At 50.5% G+C, this 26,360-nt stretch overlaps 1 protein-coding gene across 2 annotated transcripts in view; it reads left to right on the top strand.

Annotated features, from left to right (window-relative positions):
• The window catches only part of Stk10 (serine/threonine kinase 10), a 92,405-nt gene that overhangs the window by 15,432 nt on the left and 50,613 nt on the right, over positions 1-26,360 (top strand). For both annotated transcript variants that reach the window (XM_076937054.1, XM_034506484.2), the window contains exon 2: positions 8,024-8,188. In XM_076937054.1, coding sequence (XP_076793169.1) covers positions 8,024-8,188 — 165 coding nt within the window. The remainder of the gene's footprint in view (positions 1-8,023; positions 8,189-26,360) is intronic.

Below are 26,360 nucleotides of genomic sequence, written 5' to 3'. Positions count from 1 at the left end.
CAACCATCAGCATCCAGAGACAGGAAAGTAGAAACCTTTAGCTTTGCCTGCTCCAGACTTCAGTCCTTGGCCCACATGTAGATTTTCATGGACAGGTCAGCTGGAACTCTTTCCTCACACCTGAGCCTTAGCCAAGTTGCTAGGAGACCTTAGCAACAGCTGTGTGTCTAGGGATGGGAGTATCTGTACCACCCTCATGCCTCCTTCTGTCTGTCTGTCTGTCTGTCTGTCTGTCTGTCTGTGTCTGTCTCTCTGCCTGCCCCTGCCCCTCTGTAGTTTTATCTGTGTGTCCTGGAACTTGCTCTGGAGACTACGCTGGCCTCGAACTCACAGAGATTCACCTGCCTCTGCCTCCCAAGTGCTGCGATTCAAGGTGTGTGTCACCACTGTCTGGTTTCTGCTCCTTTTTCTCTTTCTGGAAAAACAAACAAGCAAACAAAAGTCTTCTGGAGCCTGGGACTTTGAAGATATCCTCTCTCCTCTGAGGACATTTTCTACTACAGAGGGCTGGGGCTAAAGCCTGAGGGTAGTGTCCACTGGCACCTTCTGCAGACGTGAGGCTGCTCTGTGCGTCTGCTGTGTTCAGGGCAGTCAGCCACCTCTTCTTGGTCAGGAAGCATTTGCCACATGGCAAATGCCACCAAGTTACTCAGGTTTCACTTATTATACTCTGATTCATTTATACCTCCCTGGGTAGCTAGCAGCAACCATCTGGACAGCGGCTAGGGCTCTGCCAGCCTGTAAGAACTTGTAAGGCCAGGTCTGGGGAAGTGCTCACCTTCTGTCCAGGAGACTCCTTTTCACTCCCCCGACCCTCACTGGGACTCCTGTGCATAACTGCCAGCTGGCATCCATGAGAAACCACTTGTTTTCCGTGGTCTGTCCTCAGCTCCTCTCTGTCTGTAGGCACGCTCTCTTCCCAAGGGCAATTTCTCCATCCTGTTTTGTTAGGATTATGGCTTAGCTGCTTTCCCTTGTTGCTAGATCATTCACTCGCTGTGTTAAAGGGTTGCTAATGTCCCATTAAGGCAATTTACTTGTCTCACTGTTGAGCATCTAGGCGGCCCCTGCCTCATTTCATTAGGGCTGCGAGCTTGATCCTGTGACTTTCTTTTGTTGTCTTTCTTGAGTTATTTCTTGGCTCTAAAGTCCCAGAAATGAGGGCTAACAGGCTTAAAAGGTATTTCAAACCTGTCTCAAAAAACAAACAACCCCCCCCCCCCAAAAAAAACAAAACAAAAACTGTTAACAAAAACCCAAAAAACAAACCCCAAACCAAACCAGAACAGAACAAAACAGAAGAACTGCTCTGGCCAGTTTTCTTTGAAAGATTGACGCTGTTTACATTCTCGCCTGTAATGAGGGCTTCTATTTTACTGCATGGTCCTGGCATTTGGTCACTATTGCTGTTTTGTTAATTTAATTAGTGTACAGCAGTCCATTTCTTTTTCTTTTCCTTTTCCTTTTTTTTTTCTTTTGGCAGGATAGCTCTATGGTTTCAGTTTGCCTATAGTTGTACTTTCCAAGTTGGGACCCCAGGTCTCAGGTTGTCTCTCCTTGTGACTATCCCTCTGTGGTCAGGGTGACTGGAGATGGCCGTATGTGTGGCTGGTGCTAAAACACGTCCAGCCACACCTGCTGTCTGTGGGAACATCCCCAGATGGGAAACTTATTTCCTTTTTGGTAGCAAATGACATGAGGCCTCAGGGGGAGTTTATTGTCTCACATAAAGGATGGGTAGCGCCATTGGGGGCAGCTAGACTCAATGCTCCTGGTCCTTGGCACTCTGGCTCCTCCCTCCGTGGACCCTGCTTCCATCTTCACTCTCCGGCCCACTCTGAAGAAGAGACAAAATGTACTGTCCTGTATGAGAATGTAGCTCAGGGGTAGGATGCTTGCCTAGCATGTGTAAGCCCTTGCTTTCGATCCACAGCACTACACAGTAGCAGCAGCAGCATCGACTCAGGGCTGGGGGATGGCTCAGGATAGACACTCGCTATGGAGCCTTGAGGGCCAGCGTTCGGATTCACACCATTCATGTAAAAGCCAGTAATCTTGGTCCATGGGAGTTGGAACCAGGCAGTCTCCTGGGGCAGACTGGCTAGACAGACTAGCCAAAACCATGAGTGGTGTAGAAAGACATCCAACCCAAGACCTTCACATGCATACATAAACATGCATGTCCACATACATGTACACACATGCACACACACCATATATACATCTTAGACTTGTTAAAATGCAGGAGTAGAGATATAATTCAGTGGTAGAGCCCTTGCTGAGCGTGTATGAGCCTTAGATCTAAGCCCTAGCACACCAGCACAGGGGCTTCGAAGGTGGGGGGGGCCCACAGTTCCCCACCCTTCCACTCTGCCAGTTTAACCACCTTAGAGAAAGAAAAGGCTGCTTTTCCGGTAACCTTAGGAAAATGCAATCCAGAACAGACAAGAAAGCATTCAGGGACAGTTTGCCCACTTTGGATCACATGTCCAAGTAGCTCAACCAGCAGCTCTGACAAGGTTGGCTGTGACCTGTGACTCTGACTGGTTGGGCCTGCATGTGTATCTGGACCAGGATGGGATCAGCCCTTCTGGCTCCTTGGACTGAGAGTGAGGCAGATCCCAAAGAGACTAGAGTTTTGTATGAACAGTACAGAAAGGTGGGGGTGGGGGATGCCCCAGGACTCATTTTCAGACAGCAGCAGAGGCTCTGAGGCCCTAGTCTTCTACACCCCATTCTTTGTCAGTCATTGTGCTCAGGCTTGGGTCTCTGCATTCATTCTTCGTGGACTCAGTTTTTCCATCTGGAGAATGGGAATGTTTAGGAGTTGTGACTGAAGGCCTTGCTGCATTCTGGTATATCAGCCATTTCCTAGGGAGGGAGAAGACCAAGTGGTCAGCTAGCCACCAAAAAAGGGACCAGTCTGGGGTCTGTCCTCTGACTTTCATGCCATCAGGTCTCAGTATACACCCCCCCCCCCCAGCTTCTGAACTGGCTTGCTGCACCCTTAGGGTAGGGCAGGGCTCCTGGCTGGGTTGGGAGAGTGTTCCCACCTCCTCTAGGCAGGGCCCCAGGCTGTCACAACGGGGAGGATTGTTCCCACAGAGTGTCTGGGCCAGAAAACACAAGTGGCCACTGTCTCTGCTTTCAAGGGTGTGGGCTCTGAGGTTAGAGACCGCCAGCGAACAGCAGGACTGAGGAGCCCCTCATCCCTGGCCTGGCCATAGAACTGGCGGAGACGGATTTTTGAAGCCTTGACACTGTGTATTTATGGGAATCCTGCCTGCTCATTTCTGTGTGCACCTCATTAGTTCAGACCCTCACCCCTTTCTCCAGGGTCTCTCCATAGCGCACACACACACAAACACACACACACACAGAGAGAGAGAGAGAGAGAGAGAGAGAGAGAGAGAGAGAGAGAGAGAGAGAGAGAGAGCGCGAGCGCTCGGATGTCGTGCCGCACCCTCCAACTATACAGTATACAGCTTGGATCTGGAGGCCCAGACAGTACCCGTGCTGATTGCATAGGCAACTTTAGAAGGCAGTTAGGTTTAGGGTCAAGGACTTTGAAACACCAGGGGCCCAAGTTCTGTTGGTTACAGCTCTATGCTGATTTTACCCTTCTCAACATGTGGCTTCTCTTTTAATGGAGACAGGGTCTCTCTCTGTTGGTCATGCTGGGCTTGAGCTCCTGGGGTCAAGAGATGCTCCTGCCTCGGCTTTCCAAGAGGCTGGTACTACAGCCACTCACGTGACTGACCTTCCATTTGTCCATTTTCTCATATGTAAAACAGAAGGGGGAGGGGCGGCAAGCAAGCAAACAAGCAGCCCCTAGAAAGCATAGCATTCTCTTTGAACCAGAGATCTAGGTCAAGATCAGGGCTCTGGACTCCATGCTCCCCTCTCCAGGCCTCAGTCTGCTGTCTGGGAAGTAGGCTCATGGCCAGTGCCTGCCTGGGGTCTGTGGGAGGCTCATGGCGGCCTGCACCTGTCAAGGCCCCTTGCTGGGAGTGGTTGGTTCTGGCTGTGCTTGGTCTTTACCTCACAGCAGCTGAGCCTTCTGGATGTGACTTGGTCCTCTGAGCAGTCAAACTTGTGACAGGTCTGGCCTTCAAAACTCATACGCCTGTCTGAATCTCAGCTTCCTGTTGACTGAGAATGGTATTTGCCTTCCAGGTCTGGGTGGCACTGGCTGGTTTTTTTTTTTTTTTTTCTTCCTTCCATCCACTGTTGCAACATTCTCTGCTGCTTTTTGGGACTGGATTGTTGCCTCAGGCAGGCTCTTAAGGAATTCGGTTTTGGCACAGTCACTGCATGGCCCCTCCCTGGTGGGCTCTGGCTTCTGAAGTCTGAGAAAGACACTGGGCACCGACTGAGCCGTCTTGGTGTTGATATTGGCTCCTCGCTGGAGGCCCTGCCCTTTGGTCAATGTTGCTCTTACAGTGTAAGGGAAAAGTGGGTTCTGTGCACTCCTGGAAAACAGTCCTCATTCCTCCACATTTACAGGAAAACATCTTTTTTTGAGGGAACTCAGGAAAAGGTGTCATACAGCCTGGGCACCGAAAGGTGATGACTGCTTTTGCAGAGGGCTCGTGGTGGCTGAGAAAGTGCTGGGGTCACTTGACCCTCAATCTGCCACCCCCAAAGGCCCACCCTTCCTCTCTGCCTCTCCAAGGGAAAGGCAGAGAGGAAGAGAGAGGGGGACTCTAGCTGCTTATCTCATGGATTTGGGGGCAGTGCGGGGTGGTGGTGGTGTGTGTTCCGAACAAGGTTTCTCTGTGTAGCTCTGGCTGTTCTGGAACTCAGTCTCTAGCGAGTCAGGTTGGCCTCTGACTCAGAGATCTGCCTCTGTGCCCCCCGCCCCACCCCCCTTGCTGGGATTAAAGGCATTTGACAATACTACTCGCCTCTAGAGGATTTGTAAGCTGTTCTGAACAAGCATTCAAAATTGAGTTGAGGGAAAAAGCATTCCCACTCCCACACACATCCTGCAGATCTGAGCTCCTGGGCTGGGTTCTGGAGGTTTCACGACCTCTAGTCTGAAAGGAACTTTGGTGGGAGAGGACCGGTCGCCTGGAGCACCCTGCTGCTTTGCTCTTGGGGCTTTGCCTTAGCCTGCCTCTCTGCACCGGGACTGATAGCATTGCCCCTAGCGTGATTGAGATGGTAATTGAGCTAACACACCTAAGAAGCTGAGGGGGAGTGGACTCTGTCCCCCATGTAGGAGGAGCTGTCCTCATCCCTGCATGGGGTTTGGGGCTCTTAGACAGGGAGATCTGAGCTGAGAATAGACAGAAAAATGCTTGTTAGAGCCTTCACATCATTTCCTTCTCGAAGGCTCCCTCTCTGGTTGGTGCCTTCTGGGGCCATGCCCATCAAAAGCAGCCACCTGGTCCCTCTCAGCAGGATAGGTGACACCTCTCCATCCAGATCTTAATACCTGAGGCCAGGGAGAGGATAGCTGTCTGAGTGTGTGGTCATCCTAACTGGGCCTTGCCCGAGGCATAGCGAAGTCATCTGGTTGTAAAGGCTTCTCAGTGCTGGGGATTGGATGGAGTTGTAAGGTGTGAAACAGCGGTTATCAACCTGTGGGCCACGACCCCTTTAGGGGCCGTCAGTTTGACCTTTTCACAGGGATCATTCAAGACCATGGGAAAATACATATATTTAACTTATGATTCATACCCCCAGCAAAATTACAGTTACAAAGTATCAGTGATGTAATTCTATGGCTGGGTCACTAACATGAAGAACTGTATTAACGGGGGTGGGGGTGGGGGGTGGGGGGTTGGGGGGGTTGGGGGGGTGGCAGTGTTAGGAAAGCTGAGGACCACTGGTCTGGGGAATGTAGAGAATCTGCGAAGGTAGATGACCCAGGTACAGATTAGGGGCATGTGTCTCCTCTCTGAACTTGGACTTGCTTATCAGTCTTGCAGCGGGAGAGTCTGTGCTGTGGGGTCATGGTGCTTGATCCTGTGAGGGAACGTGTGTTGTCACTCGGGGGCTGGAGATGCACAGAAAGAACTGTCCTGGGTGGGGTGTGTACAGTTGTCACGAAAGGTCAGAGTGGACGGTATGAGGCACGGCACCCCCAGGAAGGCACTGGTGGAGCACTGGGCGCCCCTGTGCTCCGTGACAAGCAGCTGCTGGCTTCTAGGGCCATGTCAGCACTGTGAACTCTGCTCTTGTGAGTACCGGGGTAGAGAGGCTGAATTTGGGGGACACTGAGGGAGTTGAGAGTCTTGTGTCGTTTCTAGGGTCCCCTTGTGCGGTGGAGTGGTGGCATGCCTCTGTTGTTCACAGGCTTGTTTCTCTCTTTTTGGAATTTTGGCAGAACAGTTAATATCCTGTTCACCACATTAGCTTTCCCAAGGCCTACGGTTTTTAAATAAGTCAGCCAGCCTTGGAATCTTCACTGCTGTCTGTTTCTAGGTTTTGTTATTTTATTTTATTTTTTTTTATTTTACTTTGAGACACTGATTCATGATGTAAGCCTGGCTGGCATCAAATTTGCAGAGATCCTCCTGCCTCTGCATCCTGAGTACTGAGATAGAGTCATGGCCTGTGTCACCATGCCTGACCCAAGGTTTTTTATTTGTTTGTTTTTAAATCATCTCCAACAAATTCTGGATCTGCTAAGTGGCCACCCCAACCCTGTACTGCCCCTGGTAGACTCCGAGTGTCTGTCTCTGTCACTGATGGTCGGGTGGAATCATACAGTATTTAGGTTTGGGGCCTGGCTTATCTCACTTAGACCGTACAAGGCTCATTTGTCACTGTTTCGGCATTTGTCACTGTTTTGGCATTTCAAGGTGTAACAACGGCCATTGCATATATGTGCTAGCTTCTTTGGTGGCCTGTAGGTGGCTCCCACCCTTGGGCGTGGTAGATGGAGAGCGGCACGCACAAGCTGGAATCCCTACGTTGGGCTCCTTTGGCTCTGTGGTGTGATCGCAGCTTCTGCATTGGCCCCTGGAGAAAGGAACTCTGGTGGCCACCATCCAGTGCCCTGCCCCACTCCAGATCTCTTTCCTCCAAACCCTCACCTGCCCCTGTGAAGTCTGCCTCTTGGCCAAGTCATCCTAGCTGGTGAAAGTTTTCAGTCTCATTTTCATCAGATAAGAAGCGGTATTGTGGGCTGGAGAGATGGCTCATCAGTTAAGAGCACTGACTGCTCTTCCAGAGGTCCTGAGTTCAATTCCCAGCAATCACATGGTGGCTCACAACCATCTGTAATGGAATCTGATGTCCTCTTCTGGTGTGTCTGAATACAGCTACAGTGTACTCACATACATGAAATAAATAAAATAAATCTTTAAAAAAAAAAGAAAATAAAAAAGAAGCAGTGTTCTGGGCTGGAGAGATGGCTCAGAGGTTAAGAATACCAGCTGCTCTTCCAGAGGTCCCTGGTTCAATTCCCAGCACCCACATAGCAGCTCATAGCTTATAGAATTGTCTATAATTCCTGTTCCAGAGGATCTGATAGCCTCACACAGATGTACATGCAAGTGTAACATCAATGCATATACAGGTAAATAAATCTTTAAAAAAGTGTTCTGCCCAGGTGACATGTGGCTAGGTTGCAGTTTTACTATGGTGCATGGCCTCTTCTCAACACACACACACACACACACACACACACACACACACACACACACACACAATGCTCATGAGTCCTCATTTCAGGCTTTTCCTGTCAGGAAGAGTTTTTATTTAGTTAGTTTTCTTTTTCTTTTCATATTAGAAATATCTTATTTTTACACGTGTGTGTGTGTGTGTGTCTTGGCCCAGTCTTGTATTTATGGTATGGTTATAGCTTACTTCCTTATTAGACACATAGAACGTTCTCTCTGGTCTAAGCTCCCCAGTGTTGACACCTCGTGTGCCCTGGCCATTGTTGGGAGTGTCTGTGTCCCCTTGGACATCCACCTCTGTTTTTACACTTGCATGGGGGCCTGGGAAGCCTTCCAGGGATGTCTCCTGCCCAGCCTGCCTTGTAACCTTCCATGTTTCACCTTTGCAGGCCAAAAACAAGGAGACCGGTGCCCTGGCAGCAGCCAAAGTCATTGAGACTAAGAGCGAGGAGGAGTTGGAGGACTACATCGTGGAGATTGAAGTCCTGGCCACCTGTGACCACCCATACATCGTGAAGCTCCTGGGGGCCTATTACTATGATGGGAAGCTATGGGTAAGAATGTGCCAGCCTGGGCCCGATGTCAGTCAGCATCTGCTGTGTGGGCCAGGGCTGCAGCAGGGAGAAGGTGAAGTGGGCTGCCCTGAGTCCCTGACCTCCCTTCCCAGTGCCACCCCCACTTCCTACACTCAGGCCGAGTCTGCAGAAACAGGAAAGTGCTGTAGCGTCTAACCCAGAAAGGGCTGGGCATGTCAGTGGCCGTCCATGAGTGGAGGGATGTGTGTTCCTCATGGAGAAATCTGGAACAGTCCAAGAGCTGTTAGTGCTCAGAAGTTCCCATTTCAGACTGTCAGTTGGGAGGACTTAGGGAGCCTCCCCTGGTAAAGCCAGGGGAGGTCTAACATCCTCTCTCGAGCCTGAACATGGCACCCCATGAGGAATCCTTACCTTGTGGTGCCTTGAACATGGAATACTCCAAGGTTAAGTGGATGCCCAGAGGCCTGGCATAGACAGGGCACCTGAGTGTTGATCTTGTGTCATCTGAGTTATACATCTCCTGCTTCCCACTGTGAGCCATTGGCTCCTGCAAGGGCTATGGACCTTACTGGCTTCATGGGCTGAGGCTGCCCTGCAGATATCCCTGTCACCAGCCTGCCTCATGCTGATACCTCTCAGCTGGCAAAACCCAGATGCCCAAGAGTGAGCATGCTAAACTTGTATTCTGCCAACTTTTCCTCATTCTGTCTCTCTCTCTCTCTCTCTCTCTCTCTCTCTCTCTCTCTCTCTCTCTCTCTCGTGTGTGTGTGTTTCCAATGGTGAGGATTGAAACCAAGTCTTGAATGTGCTAGCCAAGTGTTCTACCACTGAGCTATATCCCAGCCTGATAGACTATACAGATACATATATGTGTGTATATATCACATATATATGTATATATGTACGTTCGCACACACACACACATATGTAAATAATCTCCCTCCAAACTCTAGACACCAAGGAAGCAAAGTGATGTGTGTGCAAGAAATATTTCAAGTAAATTCTGGGTACAGCTGGTGCTGTCAGAATCCTGCAGACATTTGGAGACATGGCTGAGGGCTCTCAAGCACCAGGCATCTCCGCCATCACTAGGGCTGTGTGAGCCCAGGTCTTGCCACTGTTGGTGGGAAGGATGGTTCAGAAGTGTACATTGATTAGAAAGGGTGTTTTAGGCATGGTACACACTGCTGTGGTAGTTTGCTGTGTTTGGAGGTCTTTCCATGTCTAGTTAGGTCTCAGAAGACTGGGAACTTGCTATTGGCTGGTGGTGGTTTGTCTTTTTTTTTTTTTTTTTTTTTTTCATGCTCAGTGGGAAGCAAGAATCTCAGCTTTTAATGAGAGAATGCCTGACTTACTGGTGCTAACTGGAGAAACCTGGTTCATTGGAGAAAGAGGTCCTGCTGCTTAGGAAGAAGGAGAAGTTCACAAGATCCATGATTTCTCATATCCAGGCAGGAACGGAGCCAGCAAGAGAAAGTCTGGCCAAGGGACAGGGAGTTGGCCTCTCAGCTGGTGTTAGACTAGTGCCCGTAGCTAGGGGATGCCTGTGGAGGGACTTTTTGAACACAGGCATTTAGTTGGCGCATAGCTTTGGGGGTTCAGGGCCATAGTGCCAGGGTCGGCTGGGCCCTCTGCATGACTGCGGCAGTTGGAATTCATGGTGATACTGGCAGAGAGGTCCTCAGGTCCTAGAAGGGACCTTGTTACTCATTAGTCCCTTCAGCAGGCATGTCTCTGGTGACTTCATGACTAGTCTCCACTCTCTGCTGACATCACTACAGTGGGGACCAAGCTTCCAGTGCTTGAGCTTGGGGGACACACAGGCCATGTTAGCTCCCACTACCCAGGGAGTACCCTGTGCCCTGTCCCTTGCTGCTCCCCTACCCCGTCTGTGTTCCCTGTCACTTGCTCCCCCATTACACTCACATTCAGACTGGAGAGCAGAGACCCTCAGATCTCTCAAATTTACCCAGTGTTCTGCCAGCTGTACCCAGAATTTACTTGAAATATTTCTTGCACACACATCAAAGTGTATTTTCTATATGTTTCAAACACAGTTTTGAAATAAGCTAGCATACTATCCCTGCCTCTGTGTCTTGGCCGTTTTTAGCTGAGGCGTGGTGATGGTTTTGTCCCATGTGAGGACGGCCATAGCGTCCTCTGTATCCAGAAGAGCTGTACCCTCCAGTGCAGGGTGGTTGCTGCCCTGCGGCTCTGGGAAGGCTTCATAGTGCTGTTTCCTTCTTGCTTGGAAATCTCTGAGAATTTTTTAGATTTTTTTTAAATGTCTGTTTCCAAACAGGCATCCCAGAGCCACTTCCCATGGGAGCTGGGGTCCACGGGCCTACTCTCGTCTGTTCAGCATCCCATCATTTCATCCTGTCCCTGTCCACCATCACTGCACCTGCTCTCCCCCTCCCACCATCACTGTCCCTGCCCCTCCCCCGTTGCTGCCCCTCCCCCTCCCCATCACTGCATCAGCCCCCTCCCTCCCCACCATCACTGCATCCGTCCCTCCCCTCCTCACATCACTGCACACCCCCTCCCCTTTCCACCATCTACACATGCAAACAGGTAGGCAATTAGAACAAACGAGGGAAATCTCTCCTCTGGGCCTCAGATGCTGTCTGACAACATTCTTAGCTTTGGGTTCATGAAAGCTGGGGACCTGTTTGTATGTTCTAAAAGGATTTGCATCAGTAGTCACAGGATATTAGATCACACACACAGGTGGACAATGAATGGCTTTTTAAGAAGGCCAAGATGGCCTGAGATAATTTGGCTCTGGAGCTGCAACATTCAAACTCTCCCATTCATCAACATTCCAGTCAGTTGGTTGGCTGACTGTTCAGTGTAGGTGGGACTTCCTTTGAGAACTTCAGTTCATAGGTCATAGCTGCTCTTGGACTGAGGCAGCCCCTGGGGAGAGGTGGAGCTGGTGATTGGAGGCCATCTTGTGCAAGGCCTGGATGCCAAAGTGAAGACTTTGTAAGCTGACCTTACAGAGGTCAGCAGCCTCAGCACCTCCTGGGATAGTCATATCAGTGACGGGCCCCACCTGGCCCTCGCAAATCATAAGCTGGGGTACTGCCCAGCAGCCTGTAGTTTTGAGAGCCTTCTAGGTGAGTCATGGTGGTTTAAGTTTGAAAACATCTATTTTAGGCCTTGGCAACCCAGTTACGTTTTGCTCAGGGGGAGTACATTCTGTGTTGTAAAAAAAGGGGGAGGGGAGGGGCTGGAGAGATGGCTCAGTGGTTAAGAGCACTGACTGCTCTTCCAGAGGTCCTGAGTTCAATTCCCAGCAACCACATGGTGGCTCACAAACATCTGTAATGGGATCCAATGCCCTCTTCCGGTGTGTCTGAAGACAGCTGCAGTGTACTCACGTACATAAAATAAACAAATAATTATAAAAAAACAAAAGAGGTCAGGTTTGGGGGCAAGAGGTAAAGCATTGAGTCTGGTCAATTCAGAGTAGACCCTGCCCTAAGCCTGAGGATGTGGTATGTAACATGGACCCGCTTCAGGGGAAGGGCCATTTGAACTGTGTGTTGCAGGATGCATAGGAGTTGGAAAAGTTGCTAAGTTAGGCTAAGTGCAGGCTATGTGGAAGTGGGGAGCCATGGGCTGCTGAGATTGAAGACTGGAGGCCACACTGGCTGTTTTCTGTGGGGTAGCTTGAGGCCCAGGCTTCCAGTGTGGTCTCAGGACCCAGCGTTTCCCATGTAGCTGTGTATCAGAACGAGTCAGGGCTGCTCGCAGGGATAGGTGTTGAGGAGCTGGCTGTTAGCCAGGCACCTGCTGCATCCCTAACAGTGGGAGGGACCTTCCTCCCTCAACCTGCCATCATACAAAGTGAGGTCACTTTCTCCCAGAAATGACAATCCTAGCAAAATTTTTCCAGAGGATTTCTGTTTCCATTTTGCTTTCAAATATTAAATGGAGCAAGTGGCAGGAAAGTCCCCTCTCCTCATGCCTTGGAGGGCCGCGGACCCGTGAGAGCCGTGGACACTCTGTTCCTGGTGGTTCTGATAGCTGTGTTTGAAGGGCCAAAGGGCAGGTGGGGCTGGGGTGCCCTATAAGATGAGTGTGTTTGACCTAGTGTGTGTAAGAGGTCATTTTGACACATGATCAAAATAGAAGTTATTATAGAGATGTTTTTACTTTTTTATTCTGCCTTTACAAATCCCCTGTGTGTCCTGTCTTTATAACCATTCTTTGTTTGTTTGTTTGTTTGTTTGAGACAGGGTTTCTCTGTATAGCCTTGGCTGTACTAAAACTTGTTCCATGGACTAGGCTGGCCTCCAACTCATAGAGATCCGTCTACTTCTGCCTCCCGAGTATTGGGATTAAAGGCACGTGCCACCACTGCCTGGGTATTACAGCACTTTTTTGTAAAATGATTTTTTTTTATTTTATGTAATCTGGTGTTTTGCCTGTATGTATGTCTGTGTGAAGATGTTGGATCCCCTGGAACTGGAGTTACAGACAATTGTGAGCTGTTATATGGGTGTTGGGGATGGAACTCAGGACCTCTGGAAGAGCAGCCAGTGCTCTTAACCACTGAGCCACCTCTCCAGCCCCTTTTACAGCACAGTTTTTAAAACTTCAAAACATCTGAACTTTTATTGGAAGCTGTTTATCTAGTCTTACATTACAAAAATCCCATAAGATTCACATCCCCAAGTGCCCTATTCTCCTGTGTGCCCAGTGGCCGAGCTGAGTGGATTTGAGCATTTAACTTAGCTTGGAGTACAATGGCTGACGGTCAGTTTCCTTCCTGAATGGCCTTCCCGGCCTCCCCATTCATCTACCCTTGGCCTCGTTGATTGTCCCAGCTTGCTTCACCCCTAACCCAGATGGCAGTCTCTGTGGAACACTGGGAGGGAAGCTGTGTTCTAGGATGCCCACAGAGGCTCGCAGGGAGCGGAAGACTGGCTTGTAACTAATGCCCATTTCTGTTGTGTAAATATTCCCACTACAGGTCAGCATGGGGGCCACGCTGTGTCGCTGTGTCGCTAATGCAATCTGGCAGGTCCCTGATCTCCCTGAGCTCAGAGTCTGTGAGCCAAAGCACACTCCAAACACAGACGTGTGTGTGTGTGTGTGTGTGTGTGTGTGTGTGTGTGTGTGTACCAGAGCAAGTGGGAAGCGAGCTTTACAAATCTAGCGGAGAAGTGCTGCAGTCAGCCCTTCTGGGGTGGGGTCAGGAGCCGTGGCCTGTAATAGACCAGGAGAGAAGCTGCCTCTGGGGAGGGGCCGGGACATTTAAACTGATCGCAGAAGGCTAGACAGAGGCAGACCTCTGCAAACTTGGCAGCAAAGCTGAAGCAGCAACCAGAGGCAGGAGCTGTAGAGGCGGGGAGCTGGAGCTACCTCAGCCGGAGTCCAGCAGAGACTGAAATGACTGGAGTGTCCTCAAGTACCTATGCTAGGGACTGGGAATTCAACCGTGAGCCAGGCAGCCTTGTGGCAAGGAGGACAGCTAAGGAGGCAGTCCCGTTCGTTCCACCATGCATACATGCACAGGTAGAGGCCGGAGGTCACTACTGTGTATCTTCCTCAAGCACTGAATTTTGAGGGGACATTTTTTTTTCACTGAACCTGGATTTCATTGGTTCAGTTGGGTTGGCCTCTGAGCTACAGGGTTTTTTGTGCATGTGCGCGCGCGCGCACACACACACACACACACACACACACACACACACACGCACACCCGTCTTCACCCTCCTGCACTGGAATTACAAGTGTATATGTCCCACTGAACCCAACTTTTTATGAGCACCAGCGTGTCCTCATGCGTGCATGGCAGACGTCTCAGTCTTTCCAGTGCAAATGCTTGCAACCTAAGGAAAAAAAATCTCGCGTTTTAGACATTAAATACACTTATTTAAAAAGGGAGTGTGTTGGCACACACCTTTAATCCCAGCACCTGGGAGGCAGAGGCAATGGATCTCTGTCAGTTCAAGGCCAGCCTGGTCTACAGAGAGAGTTAGTTAGGGATACACAGAGAAACCCTGTCTCAAGTCCCTCCCCGCCCCCCAAAATAGAAGCTTTCACATCAGCACCTCAAGTGGAAAACTGCATCAGTTGCCATAGAAACAAAACAAAGATGTTCCGTTGTGGCCGAGCCCTTTGCCCTCAGGAAGCCTTGGTCTGGGTCCTGCCTCAGTGAAGGTCCCCTGGGAGGGCAAGCAAACGCTGAGGAAAGGTGATGTGAAGTCAATGCAGGGTGACACTTCCGCCCAAGTGGGCTGGCCTTGTGGTAAGGATGTTTGGCCAGATCAATCCGCACCAGATCTATAAGGCGTCTCTTTTTGGGTGGGATGGTGAAGGACCAGAGTGACCTGTCACTGTGGGGTGGACAGACATACCCTGAACATGGTACTGTCTCCTAGCCTGGAGCCCACTTCTCGCTGCTCATTATGGATCCTGCGGAGTTCCCTCGTGTAAAGCTTCCCCAGACATGCACGTGGGAAGAGGGACACTGGCTGTTGGGAGGTACCCACTTACACCTTCCCATGTGGCCCTAGAGGAGGGCCTGTATATTTGAGGCTGTTCAGTCTGCACCTTGGTTTCTTACTCTCAGCATTGGAACTGCTGGGAGCACTTCGGAGCACATGAGCCTTGCTGGGCTGTCCTGAGTAGGTCAGGATGCTTGTCATCATCCCTCACCTCTGTCCAGCAGTCCTGGGACACCTTCCATCTAAGGTAGAGCATCCCATGTTGTCTCTACATGACTCTAGTGTCTCTTGACAGATGACCCTGGCTGAGAGCTGACAGTTCCTCCTACCCACAGCTCACTGCTGTTGTGGTGTGAGGACGCCTCTTTGTGGAGCAGGGGCACGGACTGGTAGCCTCAGGCTAAGTGGGCCACAGATACCCTCGGCCTGAGATGTGCCCTCACTTGGCCACCGACCTCAGGACCCCTCTGTGTGCTCTGAAGCTGTTCCTGTACAGATTCTCATAGGGTGGAATGCGCAGGGGGGCGGGGGTGGTGGTGGTGGAATGAAATATTTTTCATCCACTTTTTTTTTAACCAAAGCTGAGGAGCTTAAAGATGACTAAGAGGATATATTTCCAGAAGAGAACACCAGGAGCCATTTCTTCCCACGGGGCTTGCTCCTCAGGCCTGGATGCAGGGAATCCAGGAGGCCTGCCGCAGGGATTCCCAGATGGGCTATGGACAGACAGCCCCATGAGCTTTCTGAGTATGTTGGGGATACGTGTGTGAGTGTGTACCCACACACGGTTCAGAGTCAGTGGTAGAGGACTTTGAATGTTCTGAACACAAGAGTGATAACAACTGTCTAATAATTGTCTGAAATGTGATAACCTAGAATGTCATAGTGCAGCCCCCAATAGGAATGAAGTGAAGTAAGTCTACTAAAGAGAAAGATGCTCCCTGTGACCCAAGGCATGCTGGGTTGGAATCAGGAGACCTGGGACCCTCCTAGGACTCAGGCCTATAGACAAGCAACCCCTAGCCTCAAGGTCTCTACCTCCTTCTCCAGACTCAGTGACCTGGCAAGGAGGGACTCCCCCCAACCCCCGAAATCCCCAGGGCAGCTGGGGCTGCCCCTTTGAGCCTACCCTTTTTCTTGTTGAATGAGTCCGCCCCTCATATTATTATAATTCATTTTTTCCTTAGATTTTTCTATGGCGCTTGGAATCTGTTTTATTCTATGTGCTTTCAGATAGGGTCTCACTAGGTAGCCCTGGCTGTCCTGGAACTCACTCTGTAGACCAGGTTGGCCTTGAACTCACACAGATCCACCTGCCTCTGCCTCCCGAGGGCCAAGGTTTATGGTGTGTGGCACAGCCCGGCTCTATTATTGTAATTCTTAATTCTGGGTCCCTAGTCATCTGAATGGCCAGGGCAATCCTTCTCAGGGGTGTGTGGCCCCTGGGCATGGGCTCTGAGGCCTGCCTGAAAGTCACTAACTTCTGCTCACCATTTAGGTCTATGTCCCTCCCCCTGCCACCCACATGCTGTGCTCACACAGACACCTCTGTCCTCTGGGGCATGTGCATTTCCTATGCCAGCCATTTTATACAGGGGATCCCAGAGGCTCAGGGCGGGTGCCATGGTTTAGATTAGGTTTTTACCCCCAAGGACTCAATGTGCTGGGACTTTGTCCCAAGGGAAACACTGCAAAAGACTGGAGAAGCTCAAAGAGGGGAGGTGTAGGAAAAGGTGAGTGGGCCCTTGTGCATCTTGCCCTTCCCCTGCTTTCTAGAAGGATTATGTTGACTTTGGAGTGTGCGGCTTCCCACCAGCAAGGGTGAGCCTAGCTGTCCCACCTCTCTGAATTAGCATGAACCTTCCCAAGAAGCACCTCGTGTAGCGTCTCCTGACTTGGCTCAGAGAGTGGTGGTTCTAGCCTTCCTCTCCCAGCGGATCTGCCCTTGACAAGGACCCATAATTACAACCCAAGGCAGGAAGCCAGGTAGTTGACTCTGCTCTCTTGCGTTTGGGGGCTTCCCCTTTCTCCTGGGCCACTCCCCTGCTGTCCTCTCAGGAGGACTCAACAGGGTTGTCCCTGAGAGAACTCTTACCCTGTGACTCTTGTGACCTTTGCCCCATTGTAAAACTGCTTATGTGGTTATGACATTCCAGAGGCCAGTCTCATGGGCCTGACGCCCACCCCCCGGAGCAGGCGGAGCCATTATTCATTCAGTGGTCATTTGTTCATACGCAGAATCAGCTGCAGCATGCCAGGAAGTTTTAGGTGCTGGGGACACAGGCTTGAAGCTGGTCTGGTCTCTCAAGTGTCCTGTGAGGATGCCGCTTGAGTGTTACTAGCTATATCTGTATTTGGAACACTTACTAAACACTGGTCCCATGTGTCACCCTTTTGACTGTGACCTGGAGGCAGGCTCTACAGTTACCCAAACTTGATGGATGACGTTGCAGTCTCTGAGATAAGCTAGTGGCAGATTGGCACGCTCCACGTGGAGGCCTGGCCAAGTAGAAGCTTTGGCTTCATGAGGACTGCGCTATGGAAAGGACGGTAGCCCTGTGGGAAGGCTGTGTTGCCCACCCCTTGTTTACTGGTGGGATGTAGGACCCAACACTGCTTACCTCTCTGGCTCTCTGAGCTGGCAAGTGTTATCTGTTTGTTATACCCTGTGCCCCATCTCACCATCCATCTCTGGTTCCAACCTTGCCTGTCTCTCAGGGATTCAGTGCTATTCAGTAAGTTATATGGTAGGGGATACAAGCTCTGAGGAGGAGCCTCCTACAGCCTTGATGTGGCTCTTGTCCTGTGTGCCCTGTCTAAAGGGTTCCAAGTCCTCATCCCGAGTCCTTGGCGGCCATGGCTGGGCTCAGTGCTCTTTCTGTCTAGTCTTATGAGATGGTGGCTAGCCAGCTAGCTAGCCAGACTGAATCGTCCCTCTCAAAAAGGGACTTCTTTGACCCTCCCTAGAGAGCCTGAGCTCAGCTCTCACTTCTGAGCCAGAAGTGCAGCTCAGGCAACTCTGAACCTGAAGCTCGGACCCCTAGCCTCTGGGATGGACAGTCTAGGAGTGAGGCATGCCTGCCACTGAGTCACCTCAGTCCCATCTGAGTGATGCCTTGGGGCCTAGGCAAGCACCTTTGGGTATGGACATGGCGTGGGGGTGGCTGAAGGCAGAGCGGCGGTCAGAACTGCCACCTCCACCCGTGCGTGCATCCAAGGACCCAGTTACTGCCTGTGACTCAGGCCTCATTCCAAAGCTGCCAGGACCGGGGAAAGCTAGATTCCTAACCCAGGCTTGCTGCAAGGTGGTGGGCGGAACTGGCACGGAGGAACAAGGCTGGACCTAGGAGGCCTCGTGGGTGTGGGCGCCCCACTCAATGGCCGCATTGTTTGGCTGATACTCAGAGGTGGGGAGGTCCAGGGACTCCACCTACAGGGACAGGCAGCTGACTAGGTGACTAGGCTGGGTTTATGTTGACTCTTACTTTTTTTTTTTTTTGAAGGCTGCCTTCATGACTTCCTCTTTCAGGCTGTGGTTGACTAACCAGAAGCCTCTGTCTTCTGCACTGTGTTAGAGAGCCTGGAGGCCCCCCAGTTCTTGACCTGGGGACTAGCTGCAGACACTATCCCTGCTTCCTCAAGGAGAAATGAATCCCAGAGCGGAAAGGTGGCTGGCCGCAGGGTTCAGCCGTCCCTCGTCACGGCCAGCTAGAGTTTATTCCTTCTTCACTTCTGTGCTGAGTAGCTTTGGGGCAGCCCCTTACCCTGTGGAGCCTCTGTATTCTCATCTGTACAATAGGCTGCTTGTGGCTTAAGGAATGTTTATATAGAATGCTTAGCACTGCCACAGGTGAATGTGCCCTAGTTTCTGAACATCCCAAAGCCATTCAACAAACACTTGTTGATCACGTGCAGCTAGAGTCCTGTGGGTTCAATATCACTGGTACTGAACACACACAGACAGATGCATCTTTCCTCGTCAGTGTTGCCTAAGTGATACAAGAAAACAAGCATCCACCTAGCATTCCTATTGAGTTAGCCGCTGTCACTCTTCTAGACTCTTCCAGATGCATGGGAGGATGTGTGGGTTCTGTGTGGACACGACACCATTCAAGTCAGGGACTCTGGCATTGGTAGATTTCTATCTGTTGGGTCCTGGCCAGATTCCCAGACTGATGGACAATTGTATGAGGCTCAGACTCTGACCACCAACCTTTCACAAACATAAACTTGCTTGTTCTGTGAAAAAGCGACTACAGTCACACGGAGACCTAAAATGTTGATGCCACCAAAGGTCGTACAGATTTTGAGAAACTCATTTTCCAGATGGGGAAACAGAGGCCCAGGTAAGGAAGGGGTTAGGGTAGCCTGTGGTAAGACAGTGGCCCTTTGTGGGGCTGTGTCTGGAACCCCTAGCTGTGCTCAGGAGTTTCACATGTATAGGTCACCTGAGCTTCTGTTCCTGGTCAGTATATGGTAGTGGCCTCAAGAAAGGCCAGGGGTGGAGAATTGAGGCCCAGAGTTCTGAAGGTCAGCAGGAGGGTGGCTCACCTCTGGACTGTGTGTGACTCAGTTGTCTCTGGGGGATGGTTATGGCTCTGGCATTGCCTGGTAGGGCTGTCTAGGGGCTGTAAAAGTTAATGTCTAAGCCCTGGGGTGGCCAGGCCATGCTTATCTAGGCTGGGACATCCTGGGCCCTTATCTCTGGGAGAGCAGCCTGCTCAGTCCATGTGTGGAATGGAAGGGCCCAAGGGTTAGAGGCAGGAGGCCAAGGGGCCCATTCTCAGTGTCCCAGGGCCTGTGACTCAAGTTTCCTGTGGTTTCTTCTGTGAAATGGGATGGGATGGGAGCTCTCTACACTCTCACAGAACCCACCTCACTCCAATCCTGGTTCTGGCTCTGCCACTTTCAATAGCATGACCTGACTCTGAGACTCAGGTCCCCAAATCTAAATGGGAATAAAATATCACCTAATCCTGATCACACCAGGTGGCATTTATCAGCACCTACCTTCCGTGTGTCAAGCACGTGTTCTGGTCCATGCTACAGTGAGCATCACCCCCAACTGAGATGCCAGTGTCTGTCAGAGTATCTCCTGATGAGCGAGTGTGACGGTCCATGCTGAGCCTTTGCTCAGGGGGTGGCATCAGAGAAGCACTCCAGCTGTGTTAAGGGGTCATGGAAGGGGAAACTGAGGCTGGCCAGGATGGGGCGACACATCATGTGGAAGGCCTACACACTTGGAACTTGCCGCTGCCACTTAGCTGGCTAGCTCTTCGGGGTCAGCATTGCGTTGGGAGACAGGAGGAAGGTGGAGACATGACAACTTTCATTTCTGGGTCCCTCAGGCCTACGCAGTTACTGGCTCGGTTCTTCACATGCACAGTTGGCTGATGGCAGCAGAGAGGATGCTGTGTGGGAAAGCAGGGTGTCTCTTAGAGTGACCCCTGGGTGCTCAGGTGTTGTGCCCGTGGTGAGGTTGCCCTAGAATGTCCATGGCAGTGAGGCGGGATGGCTCCTCACTGCTCTGTTTCTGTTCTGTCACTGTGCCTGAAACGGTGCCCGGTACAGGGCCCAAGTCCCACAATTCTCTATTCCATTCACAAATGGCCAGAGCAGTGGAGCCCAGAGCTCAAGACAGCTGCTTAGCCTAACTGAGGGCCTTGTGGTCCACAGTGCTCTCCAGGTTCCTTGGCCTTCAGCCCGAGAACGAAGGAGGTGACTTCAGGCTGCTGTCACATCCTCCATGAGGTACCCTCAAGCAAGGTCTCTAAGGAAACAGGGAACTTCCTAGATACTGAGGAAGGAGACCAGCTGTGCTAGAGACAAGCCTCCAGCTTGACAGGGACAGCAAGGGCGGGCCTCTCACCAGCATCCCTGTGTGGGAGGCCGGCCTTTGTTTGTTTTGGTTTTGTTTCACTTTCCTGACACGGGTAAGTGCGTGTTTGTTTTATGAAGGCCAGAGGTCAACATCAGGTATCTTCCCTGCCCCTGCCCCTGCCCCTGCCTCACACACCTTAGTTTTTGAGGTCTTTGCTGAACAGGGAGCTCACTGATTCTCTTAGGCTAACTAGACAGCAAGCCCAGGGATCCTCCTGCCCCACCTCCCCAGTGAAGGGATTATAGGTGTCGATCACTGTACTCAGTTTTTTTATATGGGTGCTGTGGGTCTGAAGCTCAGACCCCATTCCATCGCTTGCACACCAGGCACTTTTCTGACTGAGCCATCTCTCTCCAGCACGCCTTTTAAAAAACAAAACAAAACAAAAAACAAAACAAAACAAAAAAACAAACAACAACAAAAAAACCGAAAACAAACATTTGTTTGTTTCCTGGAAGAAGAGACATCACATGAGACCCGCCCTCGAAACAAAATTTTAAGTACAGACTACATTATTGTTGATTAGTATTACACCGTGGACAACAGGCTCCAGAGCTGACTGGGCTTGAGGAAGTGGGAATCCATTGATTAGCAGTGCCCTTTCCAAGGCCACTCTGGGATCTGTCAGCATGGGGTCCTGGCGGTATGGGGTCCCCATCAGTTCCAGGTCTCTGGCATAAATGGGTCTTCAGTATCATCTTTCTGCTTCTGGCTTCTCTCCCTCAGTGTGACATCCTAAGGACTCATGCTTGTCCTCTGTCACACTGCAGACTTCTTTGGAAGCCAGCAATTCCGGTAGCTGACACACTCTGTGTGTGTCACCCATCTGTCACAGACACATAGCTTGCTTCCACACCACCTTGCCTTTTATGAATTGCGCTTCAGTGAGCATGGGTGTGCTGACAGCTCTTTGTAACCCTGCTTCGAATCCTTTTGGGTAAATGCCCAGATGTCAGATAGCTGGATCCTGTGTTCCATTTTGGATTTCTTGAGAGACCCCAGGATGGCCTTGAACTTATAATCTAACTGCCTCTGCCTCCTGAATTCTGGCCACCACACAATTCCATGCTGTGTTCTGTAGTAGCCTCGCCACTTTGTGTCCCTGCTGGAGGTGGGCCAAGGCTCCCTTTGTGTCCCCTGGACAGCACCTGATGGCATTGTGTTTGATGACACTAGACTGACACGGCTCTCCTAGTGTTTGCGACGTGTTTGCTCATACACTTGTTTGTCTCTGGAGGCATGTCCGCTCCATCCTAGCTGCTCTTGGTTGGGATGTTGGAGTTGCTTTTGCTGCTAAATTTTAGGATTTCGTCAGGTAATCTGGGAATGAGTCTGTTAGGAAGTGGTGGTGATTGGCAGGTGTGTCCCTGGGCTACAGGTCGCTCTGTGTCCTCTGTTCCACAGAAGCATTTGCGTTGGACAGGCCTGCTTGCTTCTGGTCACAGAGCCTATGTATTGTCTGATGTCATGTCTGTGATGTCACTGCCATGACCAGCGTCATGAAGCTGTTCCTGCTGGCTTCTCTGGCCTTTCACAACATGTGTTAGTTATACCCAGCCTTTCACCCACTTTCCATTAATGTTTGTGCAAAGTAAGAGTCTGGCTTCTTTCTCTTCCTGTGAGTGTCTAGCTTTATACACCCCATTTGTTGAGCAGACTATACACCCCAGCCGACGTCCTTGCTGAAGGACAGCGGACTGTATGTGCGAAGGATGACTGACTCCTGGGCTTGCTAGTTAGCACATCTTTCTGTTTTGTGCCATCATTAGACTGCATTTGTACCAATTTGCGTAGCTTTGAAGGATGTTTTAAAAGTGTAAGACTTCTAGATCCTCATCCTTTTAGCGGAGATCAGGTTCAGAAAGTGTGAGACCTTTTCCAAGGCTGTTTGGGCTGCTGGGGGCTCCTTGACAATTCCTGTGAATTTGAGGCTGAGGTTTTTTTCGTTTCTATAGAAGATATTGAGACTTGGAGATTCCCGAGCCTGTGTTAGCAGTGGGTGGTCAGCCTGTAGACAGCACTGGGCGGTGTTAACGTTTTATCAAGGTTAGGTTACCGACAGTGAACCTGGATCCCTTTCCATTTCTCTGTCATCTTTCCTTTCTTTCAGCAATATTCTGTGGTTTTCACATGATTTTATATCCTGCAGCTCTGAGTTTTCAGCTGTGAGTTTTGCTGTGTTAACTCCATGTTCCCTCCTTCATGTTTCCACCTTTGGCCTCTTGCATAGGGTCATGTGTGTCCCTCCAATACAGAGTCATGTGTGTCCCTCCAGCACAGGGTCATGTGTGGCCCCTCCAGTACAGAGTCAGGTGTGCCCACCCAATACAAAGTCATGTGTGGCCCTCCAGCACAGGGTCACTCTGAATCGACATCTGTGATGAAGACGTGTTCTGTACCATGCACAAATGTCCCTCACAAAGCTGTCTGGTCTTAGGAGTGGCTTTGGTACATCATTGAATCAACTCTGTTATTTCTCCCTGTGAAATAATTACTTCGTCCATGTGATACATTAATTATCGCTGTTAAACCATCCTTGTATTTCTAGAGTAAATCCTGCTTGGCTGAGGTCTAATCAGTTCGCTAGATCTTGCTACATTTGATCTGGTGGTATATTTGTATATGACCTATTGTCTCTAGATAACTCACAAGCCCCAACACTGTGCAAATGCTGGGTTGTTACAATATATTAGTTAGGGAGCCATGATAAGAAAAATGACCATGGGGCTGGAGAGATGGCTCAAAGGTTAAGCACACTGGCTGCTCTTCCAGAGGTCCTGAGTTCAATTCCCAGCAACCACATGGTGGCTCACAACCATCTGTAATGGGATCTGATGCCCTCTTCTGGTGTGTCAAGGACAGTGTGCTCATATACATTAAATAAATTAATTAAAAAAAAAAACAAAAAAGAAAGAATTTTTAAAAAAGAAAATCAAAAAGAAAGAGAGAAAGAGAAAAAGAGGAGAGAAAGAGAGGAAGGAAGGAAAGAAGGAAGGAAGGAAGGAAGGAAGGAAGGAAGAAAGAAAGAAAAGAAAGAGAAAAAATGACCATTACAGACATTTTTTTTACTCATATTTTTAACCCAAAGTTTGGCCGACTCTATGAATGCCAGCCAGTAGATTAGAGGGCAAACTTTGTTACTGTTGCTTTTTGCTTTCTAATTAAACCTCATTTAGCTGTCAAAGCCAGGAGGAATTGATAATCCAAGCCCCTGCAGCCCAGTGCTGGCAAGCTGAAGAGTAATCCCTAATTTCCTAAAGGCTAAAAAACCCAAGTAAGACATGAGACTGGAGCTGGAGCTGGGGGCCTGACCTCACACTGAGCCTCCCAGCAGCCAAGGCGGACTACAGATAAAGGGAAGCACGGGAGTCCACAGCTCCTTAAGTGGAGAAGAGGAAGGAAACCAGACTCTCAGAGCTCACTGCTCCCCAGGGCTGAGTGTGTGAGAAACCTTGTGTATGGGTGTTGTGCAAGGGGTGTTGCAGTTGAAGACACAGGGCCCGCCTAGCCTGGCCACTTCTCACACTGGCTTGTGATAATCGCCAGGATGTGCCAATAGCTTGTGGTTCTGGGAGCTATGTTTATGGGCAGCCATAGTCCCCAGGGACACTCGCTGTTTTCATTCGCTCAAGGTGCCACAGAAGTATATCACGAGTGTGGCAGCAGTGCGGCTTTCCTGCTGGGCCTTCCAGCCAGGGACTGCTGTGGAGTTCCTGGTGATGTTGGAGGTGGAGCTCAGTGCCATGATGAGGAAATGGACTGGGGCGGGGAGGTTCCCAGTATCACAGTCTCTTAAGTGGAACATCAGAAGGGACTGCTATCTTTTCCTTTTTGATGGTACCTGGCAGAGAAGAGGGGTGTTTGGCCCTGTTACTATGCCCAGGAGGGCAGACCCCTTCAATCCTTGTGATGAATCTAGAAGTCAACAGTCACCTGTGTTACAGGGAGTGGCTAGTGGCTTCAGGCTTCTGGTGGTGTTGGGAGTCAGCCTGACTGCAAGCAGACATTGCCTTGGAAGAAGAACGAGGATGGCATCCTGGTTTTGCTTCCTGTTGCTGCTGTGGAAACGTCCTGATGAAAGCAACTTAGAGGAGAAAGGGTTTATTTCAGCTCACAGCTCCAGGTTACATGGCACCGTTGTGGGGAAGTTAAGGCAGCAGGCAGCTGAAGTGGCTGGTCACACCTACAGTCAGGAGCAGAGGCAGGGTACATGCATGCTTATGCTCGACTTGCCTTCTCCACTGTCCTCTGGTGCAGGGACCAGACCAACAGGATGGTGCTGCCCACGGCAAGTCGAGCCGGGTCTTCCCACCTCAGTTTATGAATCAAGACAGTCCTCCACACGCCACCTGATCTCCGTAGTCCCTCACTGAGACCCTTTTTGTGTGATTCCAATGTGATTGTGTCAAGTGATAACTAAACCAACCAGCTTGGAGTCTCAAAAACAAACAGCTGGGCTAGGTGACATTCGCCTTTAATGCCACTACCCAGGACACAGAGGCAGAAAGATCTCTGTGAGTGCAAGGCCAGCCTGGGCTACTTAGTGAGTTCCAAGTCAACCAGAGGTACATAGTGAGACCCTGTCTGAAAGCAGCTAGAATAAAAGATTCCAAGCTCTACAGATGAGTCAGGGTAGCAGCGTATATTGGCTGAGCCCCAACCAGGAGGGTCAACCTGGTATTCCTGAGAGGGGTAGAGTGCCATTCATCTGACCTACTCACTTACTGTCCCTTCGTGGTGAATAGGACTTGTGTCTTTCCCACTGCTGTGCTCTATAGCTGATTTTTTTCCCAGTGACTGACAGGAACGCCTGGGTCTCTTGTGGAGCTGGGAAGGATTGCAGGCAGGGTGCAGTGAAGTGCTGAGAAGTCCACCTGCAGCTTTCTGATGCCTCGGAGGACAGCGAGTGGTGGGTGGGTGAGTGGGGTGGGTGGGTGACTGATGGTGGTTTTCCTTCCCTGCTATATGGGTTCTACAGATGGATACTTCCTTGAGGGGTTATTGCCAGATTAGAGAGAAGTCTTGGGGAAGCCGAGGTCAGTTTGCTGTTGATGAACAGGCAGGGTGACCTAGCTGTCTCAGAGCTGTATCCTCCCTTCCTGTGGGCAGCAATGTGCAAGCAGACAAGTGCCCTTTCTCTTACAGCATGTGGTGGGGCTGGCAAGTCAAGACTGTCTGCACTGGGCATCTAGGGCTGCTTGTGGGTTGACGCAGCCCAACCCTGTTTACTCTCTGTGGTTCCCAGCGTGGCTCATCTCTCAGTACAACCCAGTGGTGGGCCACAGTTGCGGGCAAGAACCACAGCAGTCCCTTTTAGAGCTGAGCTGAGTCCAGATGGTGGAAGGCACCCTAAGGAGATATAGACCAGGGTGCGGGACCAGCTGTGGCTGCCTCTAAAGCCCTTCTCATTTTATCTTCCTCTCTATATCACCCAGAAGCCTCTAGAACATTGGCTCACAATCTGTGAATTATGATCCTTTGGGGGTTGAATGACCCTTTCATAAGGGTCAGCTAAGACCATTGGAAAACACAGATATTTAGATTTTTGTTTGTTTGTTTGTTTTTTTGTTTTTCGAGACAGGGTTTCTCTGTATAGCCTTGGCTGTCCTGGAACTCACTCTGTAGACCAGGCTGGCCTCGAACTCAGAAATTTGCCTGCCTCTGCCTCCCAAGTGCTGGGATTAAAGGCGTGTGCCACCACCGCCCAGCTACATTAAAATTTATAACAGCAAAATTACAGTTAGGAAGTAGCAATAATTTTGTGGTTGGAGATCCCCACAGCATGAATTGCAGCATTAGAACAGTTGGGAACCACTGCTCGAGAAGGTAAGACTGGGGACCCACC

Source organism: Arvicanthis niloticus, chromosome 6, assembly GCF_011762505.2.
Source record: "Arvicanthis niloticus isolate mArvNil1 chromosome 6, mArvNil1.pat.X, whole genome shotgun sequence".
Classification (NCBI taxonomy): Eukaryota; Metazoa; Chordata; class Mammalia; order Rodentia; family Muridae; genus Arvicanthis; species Arvicanthis niloticus.
Note: the sequence above shows the minus strand (reverse complement) of the source record. Positions and strands in the feature narration are given on the sequence as shown.